The sequence below is a fragment of the Botrytis sinoallii genome (assembly GCF_014898435.1).
Source record: "Botrytis sinoallii strain Bc 23 chromosome Unknown BSIN_001, whole genome shotgun sequence".
In the NCBI taxonomy this organism is placed as follows: Eukaryota; Fungi; Ascomycota; class Leotiomycetes; order Helotiales; family Sclerotiniaceae; genus Botrytis; species Botrytis sinoallii.
Genome location: NW_024066028.1, coordinates 3,091,046 through 3,117,172, shown reverse-complemented (window position 1 = coordinate 3,117,172; position 26,127 = coordinate 3,091,046). Strand labels below are relative to the sequence as shown.

General features: G+C 42.8%; 9 protein-coding genes across 9 annotated transcripts; 4 read left to right on the top strand and 5 right to left on the bottom strand.

Annotated features, from left to right (window-relative positions):
- Positions 1 to 1,632: 1,632 nt before the first annotated feature.
- Positions 1,633 to 3,030, top strand: EAF02_000665 (uncharacterized protein; the record flags this gene model as incomplete). Its single annotated transcript, XM_038896713.1, has 3 exons — positions 1,633 to 2,158; positions 2,368 to 2,741; positions 2,815 to 3,030. 3 exons carry the CDS (start codon positions 1,633 to 1,635, stop codon positions 3,028 to 3,030), a joined length of 1,116 nt encoding a protein of 371 aa, XP_038763572.1.
- A 1,324-nt stretch (positions 3,031 to 4,354) lies between these two features.
- EAF02_000664 (uncharacterized protein) lies at positions 4,355 to 5,283 on the bottom strand (the record flags this gene model as incomplete). Its single annotated transcript, XM_038896712.1, has 2 exons — positions 4,355 to 4,807; positions 5,059 to 5,283. 2 exons carry the CDS (start codon positions 5,281 to 5,283, stop codon positions 4,355 to 4,357), a joined length of 678 nt encoding a protein of 225 aa, XP_038763571.1.
- A 2,821-nt stretch (positions 5,284 to 8,104) lies between these two features.
- Positions 8,105 to 8,740, top strand: EAF02_000663 (uncharacterized protein; the record flags this gene model as incomplete). The annotated part of the gene is made up of 1 exon (XM_038896711.1): positions 8,105 to 8,740. One exon carries the CDS (start codon positions 8,105 to 8,107, stop codon positions 8,738 to 8,740), a length of 636 nt encoding a protein of 211 aa, XP_038763570.1.
- A 67-nt stretch (positions 8,741 to 8,807) lies between these two features.
- On the bottom strand, positions 8,808 to 10,077 carry EAF02_000662 (uncharacterized protein; the record flags this gene model as incomplete). Its single annotated transcript, XM_038896710.1, has 3 exons — positions 8,808 to 8,987; positions 9,058 to 9,838; positions 9,875 to 10,077. The coding sequence occupies 3 exons, from the start codon at positions 10,075 to 10,077 to the stop codon at positions 8,937 to 8,939; spliced, it is 1,035 nt and encodes a 344-aa protein (XP_038763569.1). The 3' UTR covers positions 8,808 to 8,936.
- Positions 10,078 to 12,954: 2,877 nt separating this feature from the next.
- On the top strand, positions 12,955 to 14,394 carry EAF02_000661 (uncharacterized protein; the record flags this gene model as incomplete). Its single annotated transcript, XM_038896709.1, has 4 exons — positions 12,955 to 13,213; positions 13,291 to 13,600; positions 13,699 to 13,924; positions 14,020 to 14,394. The coding sequence occupies 4 exons, from the start codon at positions 12,955 to 12,957 to the stop codon at positions 14,392 to 14,394; spliced, it is 1,170 nt and encodes a 389-aa protein (XP_038763568.1).
- Positions 14,395 to 15,111: 717 nt separating this feature from the next.
- EAF02_000660 (uncharacterized protein) lies at positions 15,112 to 16,878 on the bottom strand (the record flags this gene model as incomplete). The annotated part of the gene is made up of 1 exon (XM_038896708.1): positions 15,112 to 16,878. One exon carries the CDS (start codon positions 16,876 to 16,878, stop codon positions 15,112 to 15,114), a length of 1,767 nt encoding a protein of 588 aa, XP_038763567.1.
- Positions 16,879 to 19,998: 3,120 nt separating this feature from the next.
- Positions 19,999 to 20,285, bottom strand: EAF02_000659 (uncharacterized protein; the record flags this gene model as incomplete). Its single annotated transcript, XM_038896707.1, has 2 exons — positions 19,999 to 20,158; positions 20,227 to 20,285. 2 exons carry the CDS (start codon positions 20,283 to 20,285, stop codon positions 19,999 to 20,001), a joined length of 219 nt encoding a protein of 72 aa, XP_038763566.1.
- Positions 20,286 to 21,943: 1,658 nt separating this feature from the next.
- On the top strand, positions 21,944 to 23,528 carry EAF02_000658 (uncharacterized protein; the record flags this gene model as incomplete). The annotated part of the gene is made up of 7 exons (XM_038896706.1): positions 21,944 to 22,130; positions 22,192 to 22,211; positions 22,264 to 22,297; positions 22,353 to 22,426; positions 22,501 to 22,877; positions 22,960 to 23,055; positions 23,183 to 23,528. The coding sequence occupies 7 exons, from the start codon at positions 21,944 to 21,946 to the stop codon at positions 23,526 to 23,528; spliced, it is 1,134 nt and encodes a 377-aa protein (XP_038763565.1).
- Positions 23,529 to 23,950: 422 nt separating this feature from the next.
- EAF02_000657 (uncharacterized protein) lies at positions 23,951 to 24,993 on the bottom strand (the record flags this gene model as incomplete). Its single annotated transcript, XM_038896705.1, has 4 exons — positions 23,951 to 24,018; positions 24,140 to 24,435; positions 24,501 to 24,612; positions 24,747 to 24,993. 4 exons carry the CDS (start codon positions 24,991 to 24,993, stop codon positions 23,951 to 23,953), a joined length of 723 nt encoding a protein of 240 aa, XP_038763564.1.
- Between the last annotated feature and the right edge of the window lie 1,134 nt (positions 24,994 to 26,127).

Sequence of the window (26,127 nt, the reverse complement as noted above, 5' to 3'; positions counted from 1 at the left end):
GTCCCCCGCTCCCGACTCCCGACTACTAGTCCTCCAGAAGGTATGAGTAGGCTCGGTAGGCTCCATAAGACACCATCTAATGGCCAGGCTAGCTTACAAACATATCAAGCTTATTAAGAAGCTATCTTCACAACTTTCCAAATACCCATTGGGTAACATGACAAAAGGCTACAAGGTATTTCCATAAAAGTATTCCTATATGATGTCTATCTATATCGTCTTCCAACCTGTATATGACGCGACCATGAATCCAAACATCAACACTTACCCCCGGTAGATATGGTTGAACAAGCCATTCTGCCATTCTGCTTACCTGAACCCTTCGTTCCAGACCAGGCCACTTAATACTCTGTAGATTTCTAAAGACAGTTTAGTCATACACCAATCCACCATATATTGATCACCAAATATTACCGGTGTTGTATGATTCTAGAAACGTTGAAAGAATTCTGCTCACATAATCCGGATTTCGAGTCGGAACGAACTCCGCATCTCACATGTCGCGTTCCGCACTCGGAGCTAAGATCTCCTTCAGGGGTCACAACCAATCATATTTCATGAAAACTAGCTGACCAATTATAGTATGTTGAACACCAGGAACCGTTTTCTCTTTTCCAAATTACCAGTATGGATGTATTCGAGATTTCAGCCTCTTCGGTGGCGTTCAGCCTTATCATATAATATAGACAATCGATGCAGTACTCCAGCTGGGCAAGATAAAAGAATTGGAAAATGGTCTACTCGTATCTCTCTCAAGATTGCAACATGACTAGGTACTGTACTCATTTCTCAACAAGTGGTGGATAAATTGAATTGACCCCTCCAAAAATGTTGTAAAGTCAAATCTCAGCCAATTTGTCAAACCGAACAATCCAGAAGAGTCATGTCAAATATTCTTCTAATAATCTTGTGAATACGTGGACTGTGATTGGTCAATGTGAAATATTGATTGATAAGATTGGAGAATCAAGTGGGTCGAGGTTTGCTTCGTTATCACTTCTATTTGGGAAATATCTGCACTTATTATTCTCATATTCTCACACTCTCACTGGCTATTTCCCTGGGAGAAGTGAAGCTAGAGATGGAAAATGGAAAGTGCAGAGGGGCCTCCGATGGAAAGACTAACTCGATATGGAAACTCGATGCAGAAGGCTTTAGGGAATGCTGGTGGATCGTAGCGGGTGGATTTGAACTGTGAAGACGAGGAGGTCTGTGAGGAGTGAAGTGAGGAGTGCAGTGAAGTAAAGTAAAGTAAAGCGGAGGCTACCGGTCACTTAGGTTTCACTTCCGTACTACTAAAGGTTGAAATCTTACCACCTTCACCTTTTCAATCTTGGGAATATCATCAATAATAGTGATACCAGTAGTGTGTGAGAAAGATTCATTCACTTCTGTCTTTATCTTACTTCTTTTGTCTTCTGTAAGTTTTATATTCTCTCTACTCTCTACTCTCCAACCTCTACTCTCTACTCTTCACTCTACCTTATTTGCCCTCGAAATCTTTTAACTCGTTAGCTTTTCTTCATATAAAAAAGATACCGTGGGAAAAGAGAACACTTACTTACTTTTCGACTTTTTACTTCAACAGAATATCACCAATCACATACATCATAATACAACCCATTTATCAAAATGGCTTCCGCTACTCGAACCTTTGCTCGCGCAGGCGCTGCATTCAAATCAACACCTTTCAGATCCGCCACTCGTACTGCATTGAGTGCTCCTCGTCAAGCATTCCGTCAACAATCTCGTCGTGGATATGCATCTGAAGGACCTGCCAAGTCTTCCTTCCCTCTCTCTATCGGTGTTGCTGCTTTGGCCGTTGCTGGAGGTGCTGGTTATTACTTCATCTCTCAAGGTAATGGATCACTCTTGAGTGGTTCTGCCAAGGAAACCGCTGGTCTCTTCACACCTACATTCGACGATTACCAAAAGGTTTACAATGAAATTGCAGAGAGATTGGAAGAGAAGGATGATTACGATGATGGTTCTTACGGACCCGTCTTGGTCAGATTGGCGTGGCATTGCAGCGGAACCTTTGACAAGGAAACTGGTACTGGTGGTAGCAATGGTGCTACTATGAGATTTGCCCCAGAAGGTGATCACGGTGCCAATGCTGGTTTGGTTGCTGCTAGAGATTTCTTGGCTCCTATTAAGGGTAAGTCGACTATTTCACTTTTTGTAAATGAAGATATGGTTACGCCTCCGGTGCGGATGAGTGGGCCGGGGAAATGGAGACCAGCTTGGAGAAGTTAGAGAAGGCTTTCCATAATGGTTTTTGTAGACTCGAGCGCTGGGAGCTATGGGATTTCGGGGCTTGTTCTTATCAACCTTGGAGCAAGTGACTTCTTACTAACATCTTCACAGCTAAGCATCCATGGATCTCCTACTCCGATCTCTGGATCTTGGCTGGTATCTGCGCCATTCAAGAAATGCAGGGTCCAGTCATTCCTTTCCGACCAGGTAGACAAGATAAGGATGCTGCTGCTTGCACACCTGATGGACGTCTCCCAGATGCAACCCAAGGTAACAAGCACTTGAGAGCTATCTTCGGTCGTATGGGATTCAATGATCAAGAAATTGTTGCTTTGAGTGGTGCTCACGCTCTTGGACGTTGCCACACTGATCGTAGTGGTTTTGAGGGACCTTGGACTTTCTCTCCAACAGTTGTGACCAACGACTACTACAAGCTCTTGTTGAATGAGAAGTGGAACTGGAAAAAGTGGAATGGTCCTAAGCAGGTATGATTAACCCCGTCCCTTTCCTTTTATGGACGCCAAAATAGAAATAAACTAACACATAATCTCAAAATAGTACGAAGACAAGACCACCAAGTCCCTCATGATGCTTCCCACCGACATGGCCCTCGTCTCCGATAAATCTTTCCGCTCATACGTTGAGAAATACGCAAATGATGAATCTCTCTTCATGAAGGACTTCGCAAATGTCATCACTAAGCTCTTTGAACTCGGTGTTCCTTTTGCAGAGACTACTGAACAAGCCCCTATGAAGTTCAAGCCTACTGCCTAGATAATTCATCTTCATCGACGAATCAACTTTAATACAGAGATTTGAAGAAACGGAGATGGTAATGGGTTAGATGGATGGATAGACTTTGTTTGCTTATTCCTTTTTAGAAGCGGGAGTTTGGTGAAATAAGATATCTAGATAGATGAGTTGATATTCTGTCATTTTAGAGAAACGTCATCATCTTAGGCATGCGTGGATAAGATGAAACGATATCCTATGTGATTTGGATGAATGGTAATAAAACGCTGCGTCTGACCAGCTTTGACTGCGCCAGGTGGCTGGATTGTTACATCCTCTCGGCGTGAGGAGATAAGAAAAGATGTACAATAGGAGACTAGATTTGTTACATAGAGTAGAGAGAAGAGAAAAAGAACATTCCGCCCACTATTTAAGTACATCAGGTTTTTAAAATTTTGAAATAAATGCATATCTGGTGAATTTGATGTATGATGCAAAGGGGAGTTTTAAGAGAGGTGAGTGATAGGCACTAGATATATGATGATCGCTTGCTAGCAGCTAGCTTGAAGGAGTTGAGGAAGTAAGGGGTGATGTTTGAGAGGGATGATGAGACAGACAGAGTTCCCCGCACTGAGGGGAAGGAGGAATGAGGGGGGCGTAGCCGGGTCTGCTTCAGTTCGACATATGATGACTTGGATTGATGATGATGGGTGTAGGATTAAATTCATTGGGAATGATTGTTTAGGTAGATTGTTATTCGACACTTTATTGGGTGAGAGCGAAGGTTTATTTCGGGGGGGGGATTTGAAGAATTGTTAAGAAAGGTGATCAGGGAGGTGATAAGGAGATGGGAGATGGGAGATGGGAGATGGGAGATGGGAGATGGATATTATTAGATGTGTAGATGAATACTTTTACTACTATTTCTTAACTAGTCAGGGATTATGAGAGAGGTTTTGAGCTTAGTAGATGGGGGGTTTCCGGGCGAGAAGGTGGGAATTGAAAATTGAAATGGTGTGCGGGTTCCTTGAATCTCTGAGGGGATGCTGCACACCACGTTCGAGACTAAAAAATCTTTATATTTTATAGACCTGTAGGGAGAATGGATGGGAAATATCTTGCTTGGTATTGGTAATTAGTGAGTGGTGATTATCAGGTAGGTATCGAGTATCAAGTTCTTTAATGTACAGCTCATCTCATCTGCATTTAGCAACCTCCATTCCCTCGGTCTATTGGTACAAGTTCTTTAATGTACACCTGCAATCAGCAACCTCCATTCCTCGGTCCATTGGTACAAATCTCCTGAAGATATCCAGTAAACGACGTACCACTCCAGTCCCAATCTCAGAATCCACAAACACCAAGCTCAAAAATGATACACTGGATATTGTACTCCCACATCCCCTGCATAAGAAGCAGTGACAATATACTTTGGCTGCATACCCCATCCCTGTCTGTAAACCAGCGCAGAATCCCCGCTATCCCCATCCACACCCCCCTCACTGGCCATTTCTCCAGTAGGCTGATGCTTACAATCATCAGGGTAGATAAGACAGGCTGCGCGACGGGGAAACTTATAATTGTAGCGCGCATCAAAGATTCTGAAGACCATTCTTAATTCCGGCTCGGGCTGGATGGCAAGCAGAGGGTGGTAATGGTCTTCTTCCTGGGTGCGAGCGGTGGAGAAGTGGGTTGCGACATGTGCTCGGAACGCGGGGAGTTTGTGGTCAATGAGGCCGAAGTCGGGGAGGGGCGAGAGGAGGCCGAGGAGGAAGTGGAGGTGGGGGAGATGTTGCATCAAATGTGTATCCGCAGTAGACTCGATGTCCTCGGATAAGAGTGCGGAGTTGGGGGAGGATGAGCGCGGAGTAGGTGTGTGCGGGGGGAGAGGTAAATAGATTGGGGTCGAGGAAGTCGGAAGGTTGAGTGGGGGGTTGAGCGGGGTAGTAGAAATCGTAGGGGGTGGTTAGAGTTATGTCTGGAACACCAAGCGGCATGGATGCGAAGCTCTGTGAGTTGTATGGTTAGTAATTGGATGAATTGAAAGTGACAAGAGATACTTGCTCATACAAAGTGGAATAATGTTGATGATTCTGATGACCACTGCAGACTCTCGTCGGTGGGGAACTGATTGGGATGTTTGACGGGTCTCTTTGGTCCATTGAGGAGACTAAGCGAATCGCTAGTCGAGGAGCTGTTGGAGCTGTTGGAGCTGTTGGAGCTGTTGGAGCTACTAGAGTATGGAGAGACGTAGGGAGAAGCACCACGAATGAAGGGGATGGAATAGAAATCCATTGTGAAGAGAGTTGCTGTTGATAGATTGAGAATTGGGTTTGGAAGATCGAAGAATCGGTTATGGTAAAGGAAAAGATGAGATCCTTGCTGAGACTCTACTCTGTGTAGGTAGTAGAGTAGTGATGTCCGTTCTGCGTTGCTTGAATAAGAAGAATTGACAGCAGAAAAGAACAAAACTAGAATCGAAGTGAGGAATTTAATAACTTCTCAGAAGATCTGGGTAAAATCTCGCTATGAAACTCTGACTTTATTGTCCAATCTTACCGCTTAGCTGACTCATAGAGAACTTGTCCAATTTCTATTGTCCACACATGATTTTCTGTTGAGAAAACCAACAGTGAATTTGAGAACGGTAAAATCATAAACAGACCGCCATAAAAAAACACAAACATGATATTCACTTTTTAGTACCAGAAACTCCATCACAACAATGAAAACCTATGATAACGAGGACAGTAAACCGACAATTTCTCAATGGAGGAGAAACAATAGCGTATAGCTCGCTGAATTGTAGTTCTCAACTGTATGTAGGTTTTGCTTTGTGATAGTATCCTGCGATCGAACTCGGGCAGGCTTATACATACATGCGAGGCTAAGCTGAGGTCACCGCTAAGTTGCTAGAGTATGTTGTGAACCTTCGCCATCAAGAAAATTTACTTGCCTTGATATTGATGTTTGATAGAACGAGGCGCTATTGGTGATTGAAAAAGTGGTAGGAGGGATACATTCATCATGAGATGAATAACCTTTCAGTCAAGGATTTCAATCGTTCAACTACATTTCGATTACCAAAACATTCAGATGGTTCCTCTGGTTCTACACAACCCCATCAAATAACACTCTGCACGCAGAAGTTACTCTTTCAACTGGATAGTGGATACTATCAATGGAGGAACTTAGATGACCAAGTAAGATCATCCCAAAAACTTTCACTTCGACGATTTGACTAATTGATAACCTCGGCAAGCTTTCACGGTGTTGGGAAGAATTTGAAAGCCAACCTTAGAGAACTTTCGCAGTGTAGTCCATACGAATATCTTGTTGAATTGTACGAAAGGAATCATGGGAGCAGTGTAGAGAAACAGATTTTAGCAGGCGAAAGATATCAGACCTGGTTGCCTAACATGGTTGAGACCATGTATCTCCTAGCAAGCATACAAAAGCTAATACACATTGGATAATAGTAGCTTTCGGTCGGATATCTTGGAAATATTTGAGCGCCCTTGATAAGATGGAAGGACAAATGTGGGTCGCGGTGCTGGTCATATGCTGTCAAACTTCTGGGCTGACATGTGTACACGGCGAAGAACTCAAGCTAGTAGCAACAGAATATGAATGAAAAATAAGGACCTAGAAGAAATAGATATAAAAGAAATATGTATGTCAACTTGGAGAGATGGGCATTATCAAATGTTTGAAGTGAATTATTGCTGATTTCCAACAACAGACAATTGGTGATAAAGGTATCCTTCCAATGCGAAGTTTATCAAAAACTCTGCATTTCGCATATTATTTCCGACCTGGTCCTTTCCAAATTTCTGGGTGGGAGCACAACAGTCTCTATTGATGCTATGTCTCTGATCAACCATGGCTCTGGTGTACATTGGAAAATCGCCATATTAGAGCCTTACTAGCTCCTCCTCTCAATGCTATTCCACTGTGATTGAGCGAGTTATGGTAGCTAGACCATCTTGGGATAAAGAACATCGACGAGAAGCCAAGTCTCTCCCGTATTATTGAACTTTTGATCGTTCAATACTATTTTAGGTATATGGAACTCTCGTATACTTCCACTGGAGTGACGAAGATAGAATCGTGTCTTCTAATCATGAGCAAATCATTCTGATAGAATCAAACTTCTCCTTTGGAAAGCAAACTTCAGAAAGAGAGAAAAAAAGTTCAGATCTCTCGGAAAGGATCAATGAGGAGGAGTCAAAGTAAAATGCTGGGGAAGGTTGGTGGCTGTTTTGTCAGCTTGAGTTACTTTGCACCACCTTCCGTTTAAGATTTCAAGGTTAACATCATCTACCTCCTCATTCTGACAAAGAGAAAGTCGGTAGAGCAAACCCTTGCCCTTGAAGATAACCAAAATGAATACCAGACTCATTCGCTCAACAACAATGAAACAAGCAATCAATGATAGCCAGCAGTACTGGAGTGGCTCTTGGCTCTTTAGATACTGAAGCATTCATTTGACGCAGGGTTGGACAGGTTCACCAACATTTTGAAGCAGTTTTTCGACCACCAGAGGGCTTTTGGTTGACCCCATTTGATTCTCTTATTCAACCAGTCGTAAGTTTTGTTGATTTTGTAAGTGTTGTAATGCGAGAATTAAAGTCAAAGGTCGGAGGTCGGAGGACGTGCCCTACTCTGCCTCAGGAGAATTAAAATCAAAGGTCAGAGGATGTGCCCTAGGTACTCAGCCTCGAACCATACAACAAACCACCAACATTCACACAAACAAACATTTCCCTCATTCTTTTAAATCTCAATCATATGTTGAAAGATTTCGTCTCTTGGATTTTCTCGGGTCAAGGTTTTATATTTTATTTCAGGTTTTTTATCACTTACAACTGTTCAATACTGTTCATAAAGCATCTAGCCAATGACATCGTCCCAAGTGACAGTCATATATGATGTATGGGCTTTTCATTCTATACTTGCAGATACCGGAATTTCACAAGCTGGGGTGATTTTGATTTATGAGGGCGGCAAGTCAGTGGAAAATGATTATCATCTTTGTGTTTATCATACATCTCGGGACCTTTCAAGATGGCACACTTCCTACAAGCAATCACTACAATGTTCACTAGGTGGAAATATGATCTATAAAGGTAAAGTTTTCGGAGACGATATAGTACCATTTGACGCGATTTGTCGGAGCGTGGAACCAATAGCGAAGAAACTTGGTGTACCATTGAATAGCGCTGCTGACTGGATTGAAACATGGGAGGACTATATGAGTCGTGCAAATATTGCGCACATTCTTTTCGACAGGCCTGAAAAGCTCCCTATTGAGTGCGTCAGTCATATCCCTTACTCGAAATCACGGAATGAACATCCGTCATCGTATGCTTTTGAATCCGTTGATTGGAACAACATGGCATACAAGTCACAAAGAAGTGCTGTACCAGATCAGAAAAGTTATCGAAATTCTCAGACTTCTAACATGGAACCACATCATAAGTATTACGCGCGGCAGCGATATGTATCCAGAGATTCAGAATCTTCTGACGATGATCTGGACTACTCTGGGGAAGAGGAGGAATTTCATGAACCCCGATCAGCAAGACATTCTCGCTTACCTAGAGGGTACAGACAAGACGATGGGCCAAGTGAAAAGCCTGAAAACAAGAAGTTGAAGTATGCAGGCATGATTGCTGAAACGGTGACAGCTAATGCCATTGGAGATGTGTTTGGGTTGATATTCGAGTCTGTTATTGGGGCTATTTTGTAGGAAGTCGATAGCAAACACTTTATATTCTAGTTTTCAGTTTATAGCATTGCATACAGTGTCAACCTATTTTTTTTTTTTGCTCTGATAAACATTTACATGTATCCATGGCTCGAGACAACAGCAAGAGATTTCTTCTTCATCTTGATATATTATGTACATTGAAATACTCAAGCGTTCTGAACCTTTCTAACAACACTCAAGGCTTCGCACAGGACTGGGAAATACCGCTCCACAACTTCCGAATCATCTATTGCGGCAAATAGAATTAGCGACAGTCGCCATCAATAAGTTCGATGTCTTCACAAGGAAGCACAAACCTTTGGATTTAGAATTTCATTTTCTCCTCGATCATCTCTGGCTCTCCGAGGGCGTAGAACTTGTCTTCGTCTTCTGGGTCTACATCCGCTGGCAGGATTCCTATTCACATATCCACACCTGTATTTTTGTCTTTCTCCTCTCTCGTGTGTCCTTACCTCACACCCCAATCTTCTTCTTAACCTTCCCAACATCATAGAATCGCATGCCCCCGGGCGCTCTATCTCACTTCTTCTCCTTCTCCTTCTAGAATCTCTTTCTTGCTGCCTCTCCCTCCTCCTCTCCCTCTCTCTACCCAAGTCTCTATCTCTACTCTCTGTGAGGATGCTTTCCATCCAAATGCCCTCTCGAGCCAAATCCAAGAATAACATCTTCGTCCACTCAGCTGGCTTTCTCAATAATTCTATTTCTTCAGCACTACGATGTCGTGAAGTTATTGAAGCACATATTTGGAGGTAGAGAGGTAGGGAAGAGGCAAGAATGTTACCTTGCCAACTAGATCTACCACCAATGGAGGTAGGTAGTGAAGACCCGGATGCGGATGCGGATGGGATGGAGGACGAGGGATTGTGTGTTGTGTGGAATAGATATGGGATCGGAAATTGGTTCGAGGAGGGTAGCGGGTATTCTGACGTGCATGTAGGCATGGGTATGGACGAGGATGAGGACGGATATGGAACAATGAGAACGCCTTCTTGAATGACTCCCGTCTCGCCATAAGCAACCCAAATCTCAAATACTTGTAATATCTTTTCGCTTCCCATGTTTCCTATAACTGTATGACTGTCCGATATAGAGTTCAGAATATGTATCTCTTACACAATGAAATGATGTGGAATAGGGTGACGAGAATAGTAGTAAAATTGCGGATGCTCTTTGTGTATAAGTACAGGCTTCTCTCTGAACCATATATAATGATTCCCAAAGTATTCAAACGAGTATCCACGAACCTCGCATTTGTTCACACGTAAGCAGTCTAACTCGCCTCCTTTTCCAAGCCCTCCCCACAGCTTATCATCCATAATTTCATCGATCAAGCATCATGGAAAACCAAAACAACAAGATCCAGAGGCAGCTAAATTCCCAAGCGCGCGTGCGACATCTCACCTCATCGCATACCGATTCTTCTCACAGCATCCGTAACAACCGAGGCCCCGAAATCAGTTCAAAGTGGAGATACAGGTCTGTGGACCTGTGGAGCACTAACGATAGAGCCCGATATACCCTGAAGTATCCATCATTTAGAGTATAGTGTACCGTCTTACAGTAAGCGGGGATGTCAAAACCCCTGAGAAGTCGGTGCCCAAGAGGCCGAGAATATAGATTATATTCCCTACCTCGTAAGCACAAGATTCTTTTCCAGCCGATGAAGTAATAGGGGTAAATGTTTCATGTTTCAAGCTGGAAATTGATGTCTGTGATTCATTTTCGATGCTTTTCAAAGACCAATAGATGCAAAAGTAGATACTTAGATAGTGATAATGATAGTAACAATGATAGTGATAATATTTATTAAGGTGTGTGCTTATGGACGCTCGACTCTTGTCACATGATGCTTTAGCTCAATTTGGCCAACATTTACTAAATCAGCGGGACACCTCTGTTAAGTTCGCACCCAACAACTCTTCATCCAACACTTCAAGCCCCGCGTCAACAAAGTTACGCTCATCATCCTTCACAGTTCCAAGCAGGCCGCGATTATAATAAGCTGCAATCATTCCATTTCTTCTGGTTTATTCTGTCGCCTGATCCTGTATCAAGAATCCTGGCGTACAGGCTTTCTGATACTCCTCTGTCTTCCTTCAAGGCTGATCCATGAGAGCACGGAGTTTTCTGGAATCACAATGTTGGTATTCAATAGAAAGTTGACTCTGTTTTTGGATGGAAGTTAGAGCAAGTGGTTCTGATCTTTTTGCCCCATTGTCGCCATCGTGAAATCAGCGGACATCTACTGATATTCCTATGGTTTCCAATCATTCGGACTGGTAAATTGGGCCAAGCTTCCAGTTATCAAAAGCGATACGATATTCAAAATGAGATTCAATATCTCAACCCAATTGAATCATCCGATTGAATCCAAAAATCAAAGCTTTTGATTGCCAGACTGCAGTTCAGTCCATTGGAAATTCGAGATACTCAAATTCATATTCAATCACTTGTTAAAGCCTACCGTACTTTTAGCATTACTGTCATCTTGCGCAAAGTCTTCCTTGCTCATTTCCAATCTACTGCAATAAACATGTTTTCGAGTCTGGCCATATTCATACTTTCTTTGCGGAATGCCCTCGGTCTTATTCACCACTGTGTTGGGAAACTACATCCTTGATTCAAAGATGATTATAATAGGCCTTTATGCTTCTCTGATCACTACAATTGCGTCAGGCACTACCGAGTACCAAGACTGCCAGATCCACCAGAGCTATCATGGCTGTCATGGCTTTGATTCTCTTGGAACTTTCAAGGCACTCCTCGAGTCCACTTTGGTATCGAGTCATTACTTTAGAATATTCAGTAACAACCCTATGTCATTTCTAACATTAAATATCGCTTCCTCAACTCGAGTATAGTCTAATGTATTTGACTCCCAAGGCCAAAATTGTTCCCTTTTCTCCAATCCGTTACGGTTGAATCCTAGCAGCACTCTCGGCCTGCTTTATGTCCATTATTTGAATACGGGATCATTCTATTAGAAGGAAAGAGTTTCCTGGACCGGTGATAATGAAGTCGCCTTCGTTATTGATTTGAGGTCCTATCAGCTCATAAATCTGTCTACACGCGGTGGCTAATAACTAGGGACACATGTTTCAGTGGTTCATTTCGGCTTCCCCTTCATTGTCGTACAAATCATTTTCAACACATTGCACAAATACCTAGAAATGAACAAGAAACACTGCAAAGTATATGCTAGTGGGCTCTTGAATCATATGGACTTATTTGCTTAGCTGCCAAGTCATTCATACTGCTCATATTATCTAATGCCTCAATTCTTCATGCAGTAATTGCAATTCGTGATTAACACGGTTGGTACCGAGACACGGCGACTTTCCGGCCTTACATCGGTGCCAGGATGTCAAAGTAATACCAGATGACCATGCGAGCCCATCTTACTGGAATGCGGGGTGCAGGTTGGATAAATATATATTATATGCCATGTGGCTTCAGAAGCTTATCCGCTTCTTTGGTTTGTGGAGTAAAAGTCTTTATAGCCTCCAGTTGTACGAGTTTGAGAATATCAGAATAAACAAACAGCCAATCATACCATTTAATATATATGCATTTAATGTTGGTGAGATATTGAATCGGCGTTTCATTCAGGCTGTTCATTTACCTGAGTATTTACTCATAGATGACATTAATTTATATATGAAACCGACGAAAGCCCGTCTGCGCCATTACTTGTTGTCTTGTTTACTACGGCGTGGTCTTTGGTTGCACCTACTTTAAGATGCAACCTATGTTTGGCACCACAAATGAGCTTCCAATATGTTCGTCTGACCACCTAGACCCTTAAGATTGGAACTTCATCACACAAATATGTCATTTCTTCTTTCTTACCCACAAATTTGAATATGCCAAAAGGCAATTTCTATTCCGAATAATCTGATTCGACGGTACGTATTGCCTAGAAACTAGGAAGAAAGTGCCGTGGTTCCTGATTCACTCCAACATGGAATGTTCGCTCCGATTAAATTTGTGCTCGTATGACATTGTGACAATTTCAAGAAACCATTTTAGCTTAAAATAAGGTGGAATCTGGGGAAAGTTGTGGAGATTAAGGAATCTTCTTCTCAGTCGCTGGTCTCTTTATAAAGACAGAAGACTTGAGCTTTCGGCCTTCAACCTTTGACCTTGAATCTCCAAACAATACTGACAATATACTGTCAAGTTCAGTCTTCAATATGCTTTTCTTTCAAGCAATCTTCGTTGTTACATCTGCTCTCACAGCAACTTGCATGACAATCAAGTCTCAAGATGTCCAAACCAATATTGAGAAGAGACAGAGCTGGACATCTATCGGCTGCTACACTGACAATGTTTCTGGTCGTGGTCTAACCACCTCCGTATCAGTATCTGGAGAAATGACAAATGAAGGTTGTCAAGCCTCTTGTTCAACAGCTGGTTTCTCATACGCTGGTACTGAGTATGGAGGAGAATGCTGTGAGTTCCTTACCGACCCTACCCCTCCCAAACCCTTCTTCGCACTTCCCCACATTTGCTAATCCATCTATAAACAGGGTGTGGCAACTCAATCATCAATGGAAATGGACCTGCCGCAGATGGTTGCAATATGGCCTGCAAGGGTAATAATGCAGAGATGTGCGGTGGTCCAAATCGCCTGACTCTATTCCAGAGTGGTGGCGGATCGAGCCCAACTCCACCTAATACCTCTAATCCGAGCAAATCTGGAAAACGCGGTATCACATACGATTCTAACAATGTCCATGGCGATTCGACATATGGAAATATGCTCAAGGGATATAGTAAGATTACTTGGGGCTATGATTGGGGATTCAAGAGTAATGGTTTGGATTCAAGTATTGAATTGTAAGTCTTTTGTCTCTCGCTCTTTTCCCCTTCCTGTCTGTTCACTTACTTCTTTCTTCTGAGTTAAATACTTGAAATATAACTAACCCAATCCCCAGCGTCCCAATGCTTTGGGGCCTCCCCAAGATCATGGATCAAAACTGGGTTTCCGCCGTCCAAACCGCAAAAAGCATACTCGGTTTCAACGAGCCCGATCTTACGTGGGAACAATCTTCCAATATGCTTCCTGAAGCCGCAGCCGCCGGATACAAATCCTACATTGAACAATTCAAAGGACAGGTGCGCATTGGTGGTCCAGGTGTTTTGTGGAATAACTGGAATAGTGTAAGACTCTCATCCAAATCCATTTAAACTCTCTCAACACTCTATCCTCTCACCCCCCTCATAATATCCATCTAACTAACCCCTCCCTCCCCCAGTGGTCCTCCGGCGGCTCCTACAGCTCCCGCACCTGGACGCAATATTTCCTCGGAAACTGCACTTCCTGCCACATCGACTTCGCCGCCATCCACTACTACCAAGACTGCGAGCCGAGCTCCGGACAATCGGGCTCCGACTGGTTCATCGCCAACGTCACCAACGCCCACGAAACCCTCAAGCTGCCCATCTGGATCACGGAATTCCAATGCTACGGTTCGGACGCGCAGCAAGCCGCGTTTTTGAAAAAGGTGTTGCCGTGGTTGGATGCCCAGGATTATGTAGAGAGATACTCGTATTTTGGCGTTTTTCCGGGATTTTTGCTGGATGCTGCGGGGACGGCGTTGAGTTTGGCGGGGCAGGTGTATGTTAGTTAGAGAGGGGGTTGGGTTGAGCTTGTTTAGATGGTTTGGGGGGGTGGGGATGGGTTATGGGTGGTACTCTGCTTTTTTTGGGGGGGGGGGGGAGGTTTGGGTTTTGTGAAGGTGGGTGCAGGCACCTTGTGATAGAGATGATTTATTTCTCGATGGAGGGACTATCAAATGAAGAACTTAAGCTATGGATTTGAAGATGTTTGAGACAAAGGGTGAATAGTTCTGATCTTCTCATGTGTCAGCCATTCCATTCCAAATTTGGAATGGCTTGAATGAAATCAGATCATACCTATAAACTACAACTTCGAAAACTTCTGTGACCATTTTGAGGAGGAAAAAAATCTTATTATATAATTTATCCAAGTTCATGAGATAACATGAAAGCGTGCAAGCAGCTAGGTATGTAAAGTAGGTATTATAGTACGATAAGAGGCTGGCGCATGATATCATTATCATGATTACTCCATTTCTTCGTTCATACTTGTGCAATTTCCTAACCCATCTTCATTACTGACCCCCTGGGTAACAGGAGCAAGAAATATATCGTAAAACAATTATAACTCCGCCTTCAATAATCCACGCCCAAAGATTTAATTGATCTCTTCGTAATATCATTAATTCATGTAATGGTTTTACACATTTACATTTTCACCCTTGTCTTCGACTCCTCTACCTACTGTCCTCATACCATGCATGCCACTCTATGAAAGAAATATGAACTTAATATCCACTATCCCAAATATCCTCTTCACTCTTGATCATTTCCACAACCGGTGTTTTGGGCATAGCTCTCTTCATCTTCTTTCTATCCTCCTTGGTCACTAGTCGCGGCGTAATCGGCATCATGGGTGTAAATGGTTGATAAGGACTATATGGTACCGTGCCTCCACTGAAAGGTGTTTTAAGACCTCCAGTTCTGAGACCTCCGGTTTTCTGTCCATTATCCCGAGGAACGCGTTCGAGAATGGTGGTTTTGGTGGGGAGATTTGGAGAGAGCATATTTTGTTGAAATTGCTCGCGGAAGGGGAGAGAGCGAGTTGGTGCTGAGGAGACGTTGCTAGCGGTTTGATAAGTGGAGGTAGAGCTGATAGCTGTGGATGATGAGGGGGAATCAGGAGAGGCAGAAGAACCATTCGAGGTTTGAGGTTTATGGAGGAGAGAGTTTTTTGAAGGAGCGGCTCGAAGTGGTCGGGAAAACATGGTTTTGGTGCGTTCTCCTGCTGATTGAGGAGACGCAGTATTTGATTCGGATTTGAGGGAGATTTGGAGATTGCGGGTGTTCAGGGAAGGAAGTTTTTGTTGAGGAGATACAGGTGATATTGTGTCGAGGGTCTCTGCTATACTGCGAGTAGGTGATTCACCGTTAGATGATGTGGAGCCGTACGGGACTTGATTTCTTGGAATTGGTGGCGGAGCTCTATGCACGTATCCTCGTGGTGTTAAAGGCTCTTCGTCCGATGCGGCATGTGAGAAAGTGGTTGAGTGTGGTGTCGCAATTGGAGATGAAATTCGTAAACCCCGAATTCCCTTTCTCCGTGGAGATTTAGGTGATTTAGGTACAGATCTAGGAGAGGTAAGAGCTGAAATTATGGAGGATGCTCGAGAGTGGGTCTTGGTTGATTTATTATCGTTGGTATTGATTTCCGAAGGTTTATGTTTCCCAAGTTTCCTTGATGATGGTTGTACTTGATGTGGAGCTACCGTAGATACTCCTCCAGGTACCATGGGAGGTGGCATGTTTCTTACATCCATTCCTGCAGCCTTTGCTTCCTCTTGCTCCATTACATGAGCGTATAGATCCTCCAGATTTCGATTCATCATTTCTCGATCAGCTTCAACAATCTTATTATCAATACTAGGTTGACTCTGATGCGAATATATACTTTGGTGTATACTGTGATGTCGTTGAGTAGGGTAAACGTAAGGATTTGTGTATGATTCGTGTACTGAAGGGAAAACAAAAGCGTTTGGGTCGGGATTGATTGCTGGTGCGAAGCACTTTTTATCTGGAGATGGCCAGGAAAAGTTTCGAAGGTTTGATGGAGAAACTGGAGTTGGACCAGATGATCCAGTATAAACGCCGGCAAATGTTGAGTCGACTAATTCCACCTCCAAGGCTCTAGCTTCTAATTCAACTTGCCTTCGTAATCTTTTCCCAAGAGTAATTATGAGAATTCCCACGATGCAAAGAGAGAATAGGTATGCACCTATAATACCACCAATCTGAGCTGGTAAAAGTGCTTTGTTTCGTGAAGCTCCGGCTGAAAGAGGTGGACCGTCTTCTGGTGGTGGTGCTGGTGACCAATCTATTCCCAATGGATTACTTCGAGGAAGTTTTCTTGTTGAGATTGGATTCGCAAATACCTTGATAGGTAAAAGAGCGAGAGCCGAGAAGATGCAAAGAAGGGACGATAATGAAGTGGATGTTGAGCAAATCAAAAGAATGGACGATGGTATATTGATACGATCTGATTCACCTCGACGCATTTTGTGTATGTGATGATACAATTGACCTCTTTTATAGCCTCAACATTTCAAATGGAGCATGTTGTAAGTGTATCATAAACTCCCGTTGAAACAATTTTAGATATTTTGAGATAACAAGTGACATGAAGTGTTCCAGCTTTTCGATTTCAAGGGGGGATGAATTGATGTATATACGGGAGTGAAATCCTCCAAAGCCGGCAAAGCTGCATGCTGCACAACTGCATACTATTATTATTCTGCGAGAGATGCGTACCTACATACCTACCTAGGCAACATCGAGTATAGATGTTCGAGTGCAAGGCTATCTCGTGATTGGATTGGATGAAGGATATGAAGTGATGGAATATTTCTTTGGTCGATGTGCATTTTGTATGGTCAAGGAAGAAGAGAATGAGATGCTCTCATGGCAGTATTTGATAGCGCCCGGAAGATAGATTGACCAATAGAATAATAGATCGATGAGAATTCCAGGGATTAAAAGGAATATATCAACAAATATAGTCAATGCAGATACTTAATTGGGAGAAATATCCATCGTCCTCGTTGGGGCTGCAGTCAGCTTTTCGTATGATCCGAGAGTGAAGGGTGATAAATGATGTGGTTGGTTGAAGAGATGTGAAGAGATGTGAAGAGAGTGAAGGGTGCAGAAAGGGAAGAAGATGTGAGAAGATGTTACCCGTCCTCTTATGCTTGTTCTGCATTGTGATTGGATGATTATTATGGATAATGGCATTATTTTGTAAGCGCCCGGGAAAGAGGTGGGGTGGGTGGTCTGTCATTTATCCGAAGTGGGTTACAACTACCGAATCCCAATATCGATATCCATACTGCGCGAGCTGGGGAAAAGAGTCAAATTTCTCTCAATGGCTCTCGTCGTAACCTTAGCTTCTTCCATCACATCATATCACATCACTCCAATCAATGGCTTGGATCATCCTCATCATCATATCAATCTGGACGCCAGCTACTATATACACACGAATAACATCAGAACAACTGCGCAGGTCCATGATTATATCTTGTGTGTGCACGATAATACATGGGGGCGGATACCGACAGGAAGAAACAAAACAATCTTTCGATACAATTCTTTGTACTCGTCCTCTTTTTCCATATATAGCATGACATTGGGCACGACTCAAGGAATCCACCCACTGAATATTACTTCCAGAAGAGAGAGGCTTCATATCCTCACTACTCAGTTGGGTAGCCAGGCCAAGCCAGGTTCAGCAACCCAGGCTACACGATTAGAGGCCAGTCCTCCTCTCATGGAGAATTGTTCAATCCTAATTCTCATCATTCATATGGTGATATGCAAAGTATACCTCCCCCCCCCCCCCATATATCTCATCGCGAATTGAATCCTACTTGGTATCTGCCATTCGAAGCTCTGTATGTTTAGTGAACAATACACAGAATTTATATTGATTGAATTATGATAAGCTTTTCAAGATATAGTGTTCTGGACCCCGCAGAAGATCATTCAACTTGTCTGTCCCCCCACCTTCCTGCATGTGATTCACGTTCTTGCCATTTGAATCTTGTATGAAACTTAGTTCTACTCGATTGAAAAAAATCTAGCCAAGATTCCTGCTATCCTTTTACTTCTTTTGTTTGATTTATTTGTCGCCTACTACATATATTCAATTTTGCTTTCGTTGTTTCGGATCCCTTCTACCACTTCTGCTCAGCAAAGACCACCGTGCTTTCCCCTTACATTCCTATCTTTCTTTTGCCTTGCCTAAAATTCTCTGACTTGTACTTGGGGCCCGGTCCCTTTTTCTGGCATCCAAGTTTTGTTGCTTGTGTTTTTCTTTGATGGCTGGACTTGCATCGTATGCATCGTATATACCACCGTTGCTCTTCCAGTGTTAGCGATCTCTATTTTTGTTTTGCCGTGGCTCTGCAGACGACGGCTGTGTACTCGAAGACGACGATGTTTTCACGGTTCTTGCATTTGCTAGAGTGTTTTTTTTCGTTGTCTTTTTTGTCTCTTTCTTTGTCTTTGAAGTTGCTTCCATCTTGTAATCTTGATCTGGAATATTTGTTTCTGTTATTTCTTAAAGTAAAATTCTTGAGGTTTGAATATTCGTTGATGTGATATGATTTTTAGTCTACTCTCGACTGTATTCTCGTCCTTATATACATTTTAGTTTGCTGTTCTACTGAACATCGCCGTGTCCTATTCCCACTTAATTGAACGTTACATGAATTCATTTGGATAAATCAGTTCACGGTCGTGGGCGCCTGCGACCGATGCTATTATTATAACATGTTTCTCGTACGAGACCTTAATTGACGTAAAAAAAAAAACTTCCATAACTCATCATGTTTGTCCGTTTGCTCTTCTTCTTCAACATTACCACAAAGTTTGTATCAATAAAAGCTGTTGTCAACTCGTCAAATCAATTATATTCAACATCGAAATCATCATCATGATTGAAAGACCGTTCGGAGTCATATCTAGCCACAGCCCAGATTTTCTCAATATTAGCGGTCCCGTAGCTCTAACAGTTTCTCCGTCTTGCATGTATCATCCAGATAATTAAATTGATTACGATTGACCGATGCCAATAGCATAGTCACTTTGTTGGAACAAATCATTGTGGCCCTCGCCATTTTATGCCAAGTAATATTGGAATATCGAATGTAAGCCACGAGTACTTTTGTGAGATGAGTGATAAATTTTTACATGCAGATAAGCGTATCCTTAAACTGATCAAATTCAAGCATATCACCACCCTCTATAACGTCAATCTGGCCAAAGGTAGTCGGGATAGGTTGGAACGTATTTTGCTTAATCTAATTACCAATTGATCCACTGTTGGTTGTGGGAATCGAAGCCTTGTGAAGTTGTGCCGGCCAACTGCAAGTATGGATTTACGTACCTGTAGCTACCTGTCTGCTCGAGGTCGATTATAAGATCGGTCGTATGGTAATATTCATGGAATCGAATGTATTTTGGGGCACTGCCAGAAACTCTGACCGCTGAAGTAGCCACAGCGGGGCTTGTAAAACCATACGCGCTGACAACAATAGTTGGCCTCGTTAATGTAGGGTGTTGCCGAATTTTGATGGCAGAGCAGATTAGATCATTGTTGATTCAGTTATCAAAGGTAATCATGGCTTGGGGTTTCTGCGTTGTAGTGCTATCTGGATGTGTCCCAATACCTCGCCAGATATTATTTGGCGACCAGCAAAAGCCGCCAAATATAGTCTAGTGACGGTTCCAAGATTTCTTGAGACGCCTTTCAATGTTTGAAAGAAGCTTGATTTAGTTCTGTTCTTGGCGTTGATCATTGTGGCATTCGCAAGTACGATGTAGAAGTTTCTAAAGGTTAAAGTAACCTCGACGCTTCCAATGATGCTGCACGATCTCCAGCAACAGTAATGCCATACGTGACCATCGTCTCATGTACTGATGATAAGCATAACACTTAAAAGATGAGGTTAGTCGACGTCAATCTTAGGGTACCGCGTGGATGGATGATAAAGTGCTTCATGAGTAGTTTGAAGTTGTGCTGTTTGTGGCGGTACCATTAGTATGTGAAGTTACTACCGCCACAAACAAAACGACGGCTTTCTCGTGTCTTATTTTGAATCGCGAACTGGGTGGTTAGGATGTTCGAGGACACTTAGGTATCGAAGCGAGGAAGAAAAACATCTATGCACTACCACGAAGTTTGGTGTTGAAGACAATGATCGGTGAAGATCTACAGAAGATAATTAACACACGCCCATTCCTGATGACATCTGAAAGTGACTAGTACCTAAGTACTGACATCATGCAGATGGGGCTGAAATGTGGCGGGTATATACTCAGTGGTAAAAATGTTTTCAAACTCAATCATCCAGAAGCAAAACCTCTTCGAGGTTAATGGTGACACCCCTGTTCTCGAGAACAGTAAAGTTTATGGCGTATCCTTCAGCTACACACCATTTAGTTCAATCAACACAGAAATTTAGTTAATTGTCGATGTTAGATCTTTCTTTTACGGCTATCGTGAATGTTAAAAGAGCTAAGTAGCAACAGAGCTTAAAAGGATTCACCCGCCAACTAAACATTCCGGATAATTGAACGATTAATAATCGCCGACCTTAAAATGCTAGAATTGTCTCATTGGGGTTGATTAAACTTTTGATACTCCTGAAAAAGGAATCCTCATAGAATATCACTCAAATAAGTTTAGTTGTTCAGCTGGCTAGGGCGTGGAGTTGGTAGGTGAACCGTTCCAGTTAATACTGTTTCCAGTGTGTAATCGTAGGCTAATAATTAGCCTACGATCTGGTCGAAACCACTGTCCCGGTATCGAATCAATAGTATCGCCTCAATGATCACAGGCTTTTTATTATTATCTCTGATAACTTTTCCTCATCGATCGACAGATCTCACATTTTATTTGGTGCTGCGAGCAGAGTGTCGGTGATTAATTGTGACATGTGCTATTATATAAAGTTGATCCTGTTAAGGGTTCTATAGTCTGTGCTAAACCTTAGTATTCCAGTAGGGCGGAATATTGATCACATTGGGAATCGACAATAAGAATTGTGATCATGAATCTGAAGTAATCAAGCAAAAGATCTACATCCCGCCTCATGTGGATTCAAGTTCGAATTTATGGGGATAGCGACAAGAAAATTGTTATTGTTAGCAGATCGTGGAATAGAAGTCATCTCATCGTAGATCTGCGACATTTCGATTAAGGTTCACCTAGTAGCTCTAGCCCAACTTTAATCAAACATATACCATATCAAGAGACAAGTCAAGACCACCATGTGTCCCCTATCCCCACGAATGTTTGGAGAAATACATCGTGAATACAGATTTTGCCACGTTATTAGGTCTAGACCACCTCTCATAGAAAATTAATCTTAGAAATTTGACTCTTTTATATCTCTTCAATCTAGGGTTGAAACCTTTTGCGAATCGTAAAGATCTATCATCTACTTTTGTAAATATAACAATGGATACCCATCGAAATAAAATGGACTGGCAAATTATGTTCCGTGATTAATATACCGACGTTCCTGCTTGAACCTCGAAATATTTCTCAACATATTTCCAATGTCTTCACCGATAGCAGCCTTACCCGCACCGGAGGGTTACATCGTGAACTTTGATAATCCGGCAAGATATGAAGATATAACTGGATATTGGGTTTTTGGCGTCGGGACCATATTGAGCTTTTCATTTTTGTGTATGAGGATTTACACAAAAGCGGTTGTTTCGAGGAGTTTTGCTGCTGAGGATGGTAAGTTGTTTCTATCATACTGCTATATTGGAAGACTTGCTAACTCATCTTCGGAACGCAGTCTGTTTGATTATGGCTTGGGTGAGTGATTTGATTCGAGTGGATGGCATTGTCATACTAAATGATGAAATAGCTTGCGGGAGTTAGTGTGCAGGCACTTTTTGTTTGTGCGCGAAATCCACGAGCCTACTGTGAAAAACAAAGCTGATTGATCTTGTGCAGTCATGTGGATTCACAAAGCAATGGGCGTACACGCGTGGGAAATTCCAATCGCAAGATATCATTTATACGGCAAGGTGAGATTTCCACCAACTTACGCATGGGCGTCGACGAAGGAAGTTCCTCCATCTAACGTCTTTCTTCGCTGTAGCTGATTATGAGCTCTTCGGTCATCTATGTGGCCTGTCTCGGATTATCCAAATTTTCGCTCCTGCTCTTCTACAATCGTCTATCGCCAGTTCAGTGGTTTCGAAATGCGGTTTACTTTCTCATGTTTGTAGTTGTGGGCCATAGTTTCGCTCTCATCTTTGCGCTTATCTTTCTGTGCAACCCGCTGGCTATGAATTGGGATTACGATATTATAGATGGGACGTGCATTGATCGAACCGCGATATACATCGCGACAGCTGCTTTGAATGTCGCTACAGATATTGCACTCCTCGCTTTGGTCATTCCGATGGTTATAGATTTGCAGATGCCGAGGATTCAGAAAGTGGGCTTGATTGTGATTTTTATGGTTGGCTCGCTGTAAGTGGAAATTTCTCTTTCTTTACTTGAATGCACTTTGGTATCGAGGAAAGAGCGCGGGTGCTGATTTTCGAGGATATAGGACTTGTGTAACGAGTATGATACGTTTGAAGATCATGTTACCTCTTCTCATGGCACCGGATCAGACATGGGCTGTTTCGGTTCCTTGCATATGGATGTAAGTATTTTCCTTTCTATCACCTAGCACCTAGCACGTAGTACCCATTACCTCTCCTCCTTCCACGTATTTGTCAAAATCAACCCCAACCCAAAATATCCGAGCATACTAATCCTTTCCCCCACAGTATCGTAGAAGCCAACCTCGTAACCATCTGCGGCTCCTTCCCCATCATCCGGCAATTCGCCAAACACGTTGCGCCGGGATGGATCGGCGAATCCACGTGCGATTCTCTGGAGAACTCGGGCTCTCGTCTCTGTGATCTCGAAACGATAGGGCAGAAATCGTCGAAGAAGAAGAAGAAGAAGGTGAGATATGCAATCGAGTCGCTGGATGATGATGCTTTTGATTTGAAGCTGGATGGAAGGTGTGTGGAACACAGGGTGGAGATCACAGCTATTGGGAGAGCGTTAACGAGAGAGAGAAGTATTGAGGATTTGGAGGATTATGGGATTGAACCGCATGCAAGATAAAGATTGGTTTTTACTGATGTGGCGTTCTGGGAAAGAAATAATTTAGAGGATATAGATATACGTTACTGATGAATTCAAAGATTAGACCGAGTTATGTTATGGAGGCCCATGGATTTTATTTTTAAATCACTATCTACCTACTCTTGTATGTGATTACGGATACAATTCAAACAGTCAATGAAAGTAGAGAGCATCAGTAATCATCAACACAATGGCTATTCATTTGCAAAAATTACTTGAAGAGGGAACTTAGTGGTCAGATTCAAGTGGAATATTTTTCTCGTTATCTACAGAACTCCTTTCAAAGATTCGATACGAGGTCCCGCATGACAACTCCTCTCATCCAGTCCTATCAAACCATTCCTAACTTTTTCTTCAACCCTTCAATCTTTCTTTCTTTCTTTCTTTGAAAAAGAAATCCTCTAAACGGATCCGACGGCCTTGACAATAAATGCACTTGCGGTTGGTGCATCATTTGAGTATGTCAAATCTAGAACATCCACATTATCAGTAAACGCATTCCCAAGATTCTCCATCCAAGATTTCAAATCCCAAGCACTCTCCCTCCCTTTTCCAAGAAAAAAAGCAAAAAAGCACAAGAAAAAACTCACGTGTAGTAAATCCACCACTTCCAGTACAGATGATATCCTGATCGTGGCAAATGCTCAACACCTTACTGCTTGGGACTGTTCCCACAGCTTGGCCGTAGTTTGGGTCGCCAAATACGACTACTGCGGCAATCTTGGCCGTTACAGCTGCAGAGAGTGTTTTGGCTGCTTTGTGTACGAGTTGTGCACCTTGAGAGTAGCCGGATAGGACGAGTTTGGCGGATGGGCATTTGGTGGAGGCAGAGTTGATGAGGGTGGCCATGGTGCTGGAGCCGGCTGAGTCGCCGCCGGCGAGGTAGCTGGAGGGAGGGTTAGTTCTGGGCGGGAAGGAAAGATGGAATGGGAGTGAATGAGATTGGCGTACCCTAATACACTGGCGGAATAATCAACACCCTGCACTGTAACTTTGGCAGTTGTGAGTGCCGATCTCAAGTTGGTGAAGACGTAGGGTCCGACGTCCTGGCCGACATTTCCCTCTTGAATATTGTTAGTGAGATGATTTTGAAGAATAGCAGAGAATGCAAGGAAGATTCGGATTACAGAAGAAAAAACTAGGATGGGGGAGATGATATGATCTTGAACAAAAAACGAGGTTTCAATACAAACATACCTTCATTAGTACCCCTTGCGAAAATCACAATGACGGGTTTGCAAGCATCAGTAGTCAAGCCATTCTCTGTAGTTACAACAGCAGCAGCAGATTTTTCAAAAAAGTGTGCGGTTGTAGCGAGATGTTCGGTGGTTGTTACCTGGGCTGCAGCTTGAACTTCTACTGCTGCATCGACTTCCGATTCTGCGACTGGAAGAGCGAAGGCAAGAGAAGAAACGGAAAGGAGAAGGGGGATTGAGAATCTCATTTTGAGGGTGCGGATCTGCCTGGGCGGAGCCTGGTTGAAGAAGTGGTATGGGAATGGAGTGAGGATGAAGTGAGAGGAGATGGAAGGACCGAAGAGAGTACAATGAAGATGGCACTCGAGCTTACGGATTCTCTAGACATCGAGGGGAAGTGAGTATTTATGTTTGTACCAAGCCTCAGTTCTTTTCCATTCTCTTTGTAAACCTCGTGTTACTATCCCCTCTCTGAATGGACATCCCGAGGTCGTTGCAATACACACTTGCATATATACACACATACATACCAAACAAGCCAATCGGAGCCACGTATCAGCATAGGAAGTTCGAATGCATCTACACACCTGCATGTAATGCCAAATTCAAAATAGCTCAACCAAGCCCTTCTTTAATCTTTCAAATTCACTCCCACTCTTCTCATATCCAGATTCTACCCACTTTCTATCTCCATCCAGAAGAAAATCGAAGCCAAGCTCCATATAATCCATCTTTCTCTCACTTCTTTGGTCGATCGACTAACATGTACACTTAGCCGAATCAAATATCACACCCTCTTCAAGATTTTGTGGGTTCCGGACCTGCGTATAGATGCAGGTGATGAACCATTGGAGGTCTGACCTTCCTGTATTGATATATAACACCGTGCCTTTGAGCAGTAGTTGCAAACCAATGGTATTGGCATTAACATTGTTATTGGCATATAATAACAGCCTCGGTTCTCTTGACAACAGGCGGGGAAAAAGAGGGAGGAGAAAGTTCGATAGATGTTCTATTCTTTAAACTTCCGGCTTAGGTCTTGGCTGCAGGATCGGAGGGTTTCGGGTGGACGTCGGATCTCTGGATGATTATATCTTCTTAAAAAGGAAAGAAGGTGGGTGTTGGCGGGAATAACTCCAAGTGGATTATTGAAGTTTTTGTTTTATCATAATGACTTCTGTTGAGACTTGCGCAAGAGATACTTTCCTTGCCGATTCCAAATAGCATTTCGTATGTTTCGACATTGCTAATGTATTGGTATTTGGTTTCCGGTCTTACTTTGCTTTCAGATATTGTAATCCATAGTCCTATGGTTTGCATATTCCACTTTGCACGTGCAGGAGAAGTACAACACTATATGTAATATACATCCAATACTTCTG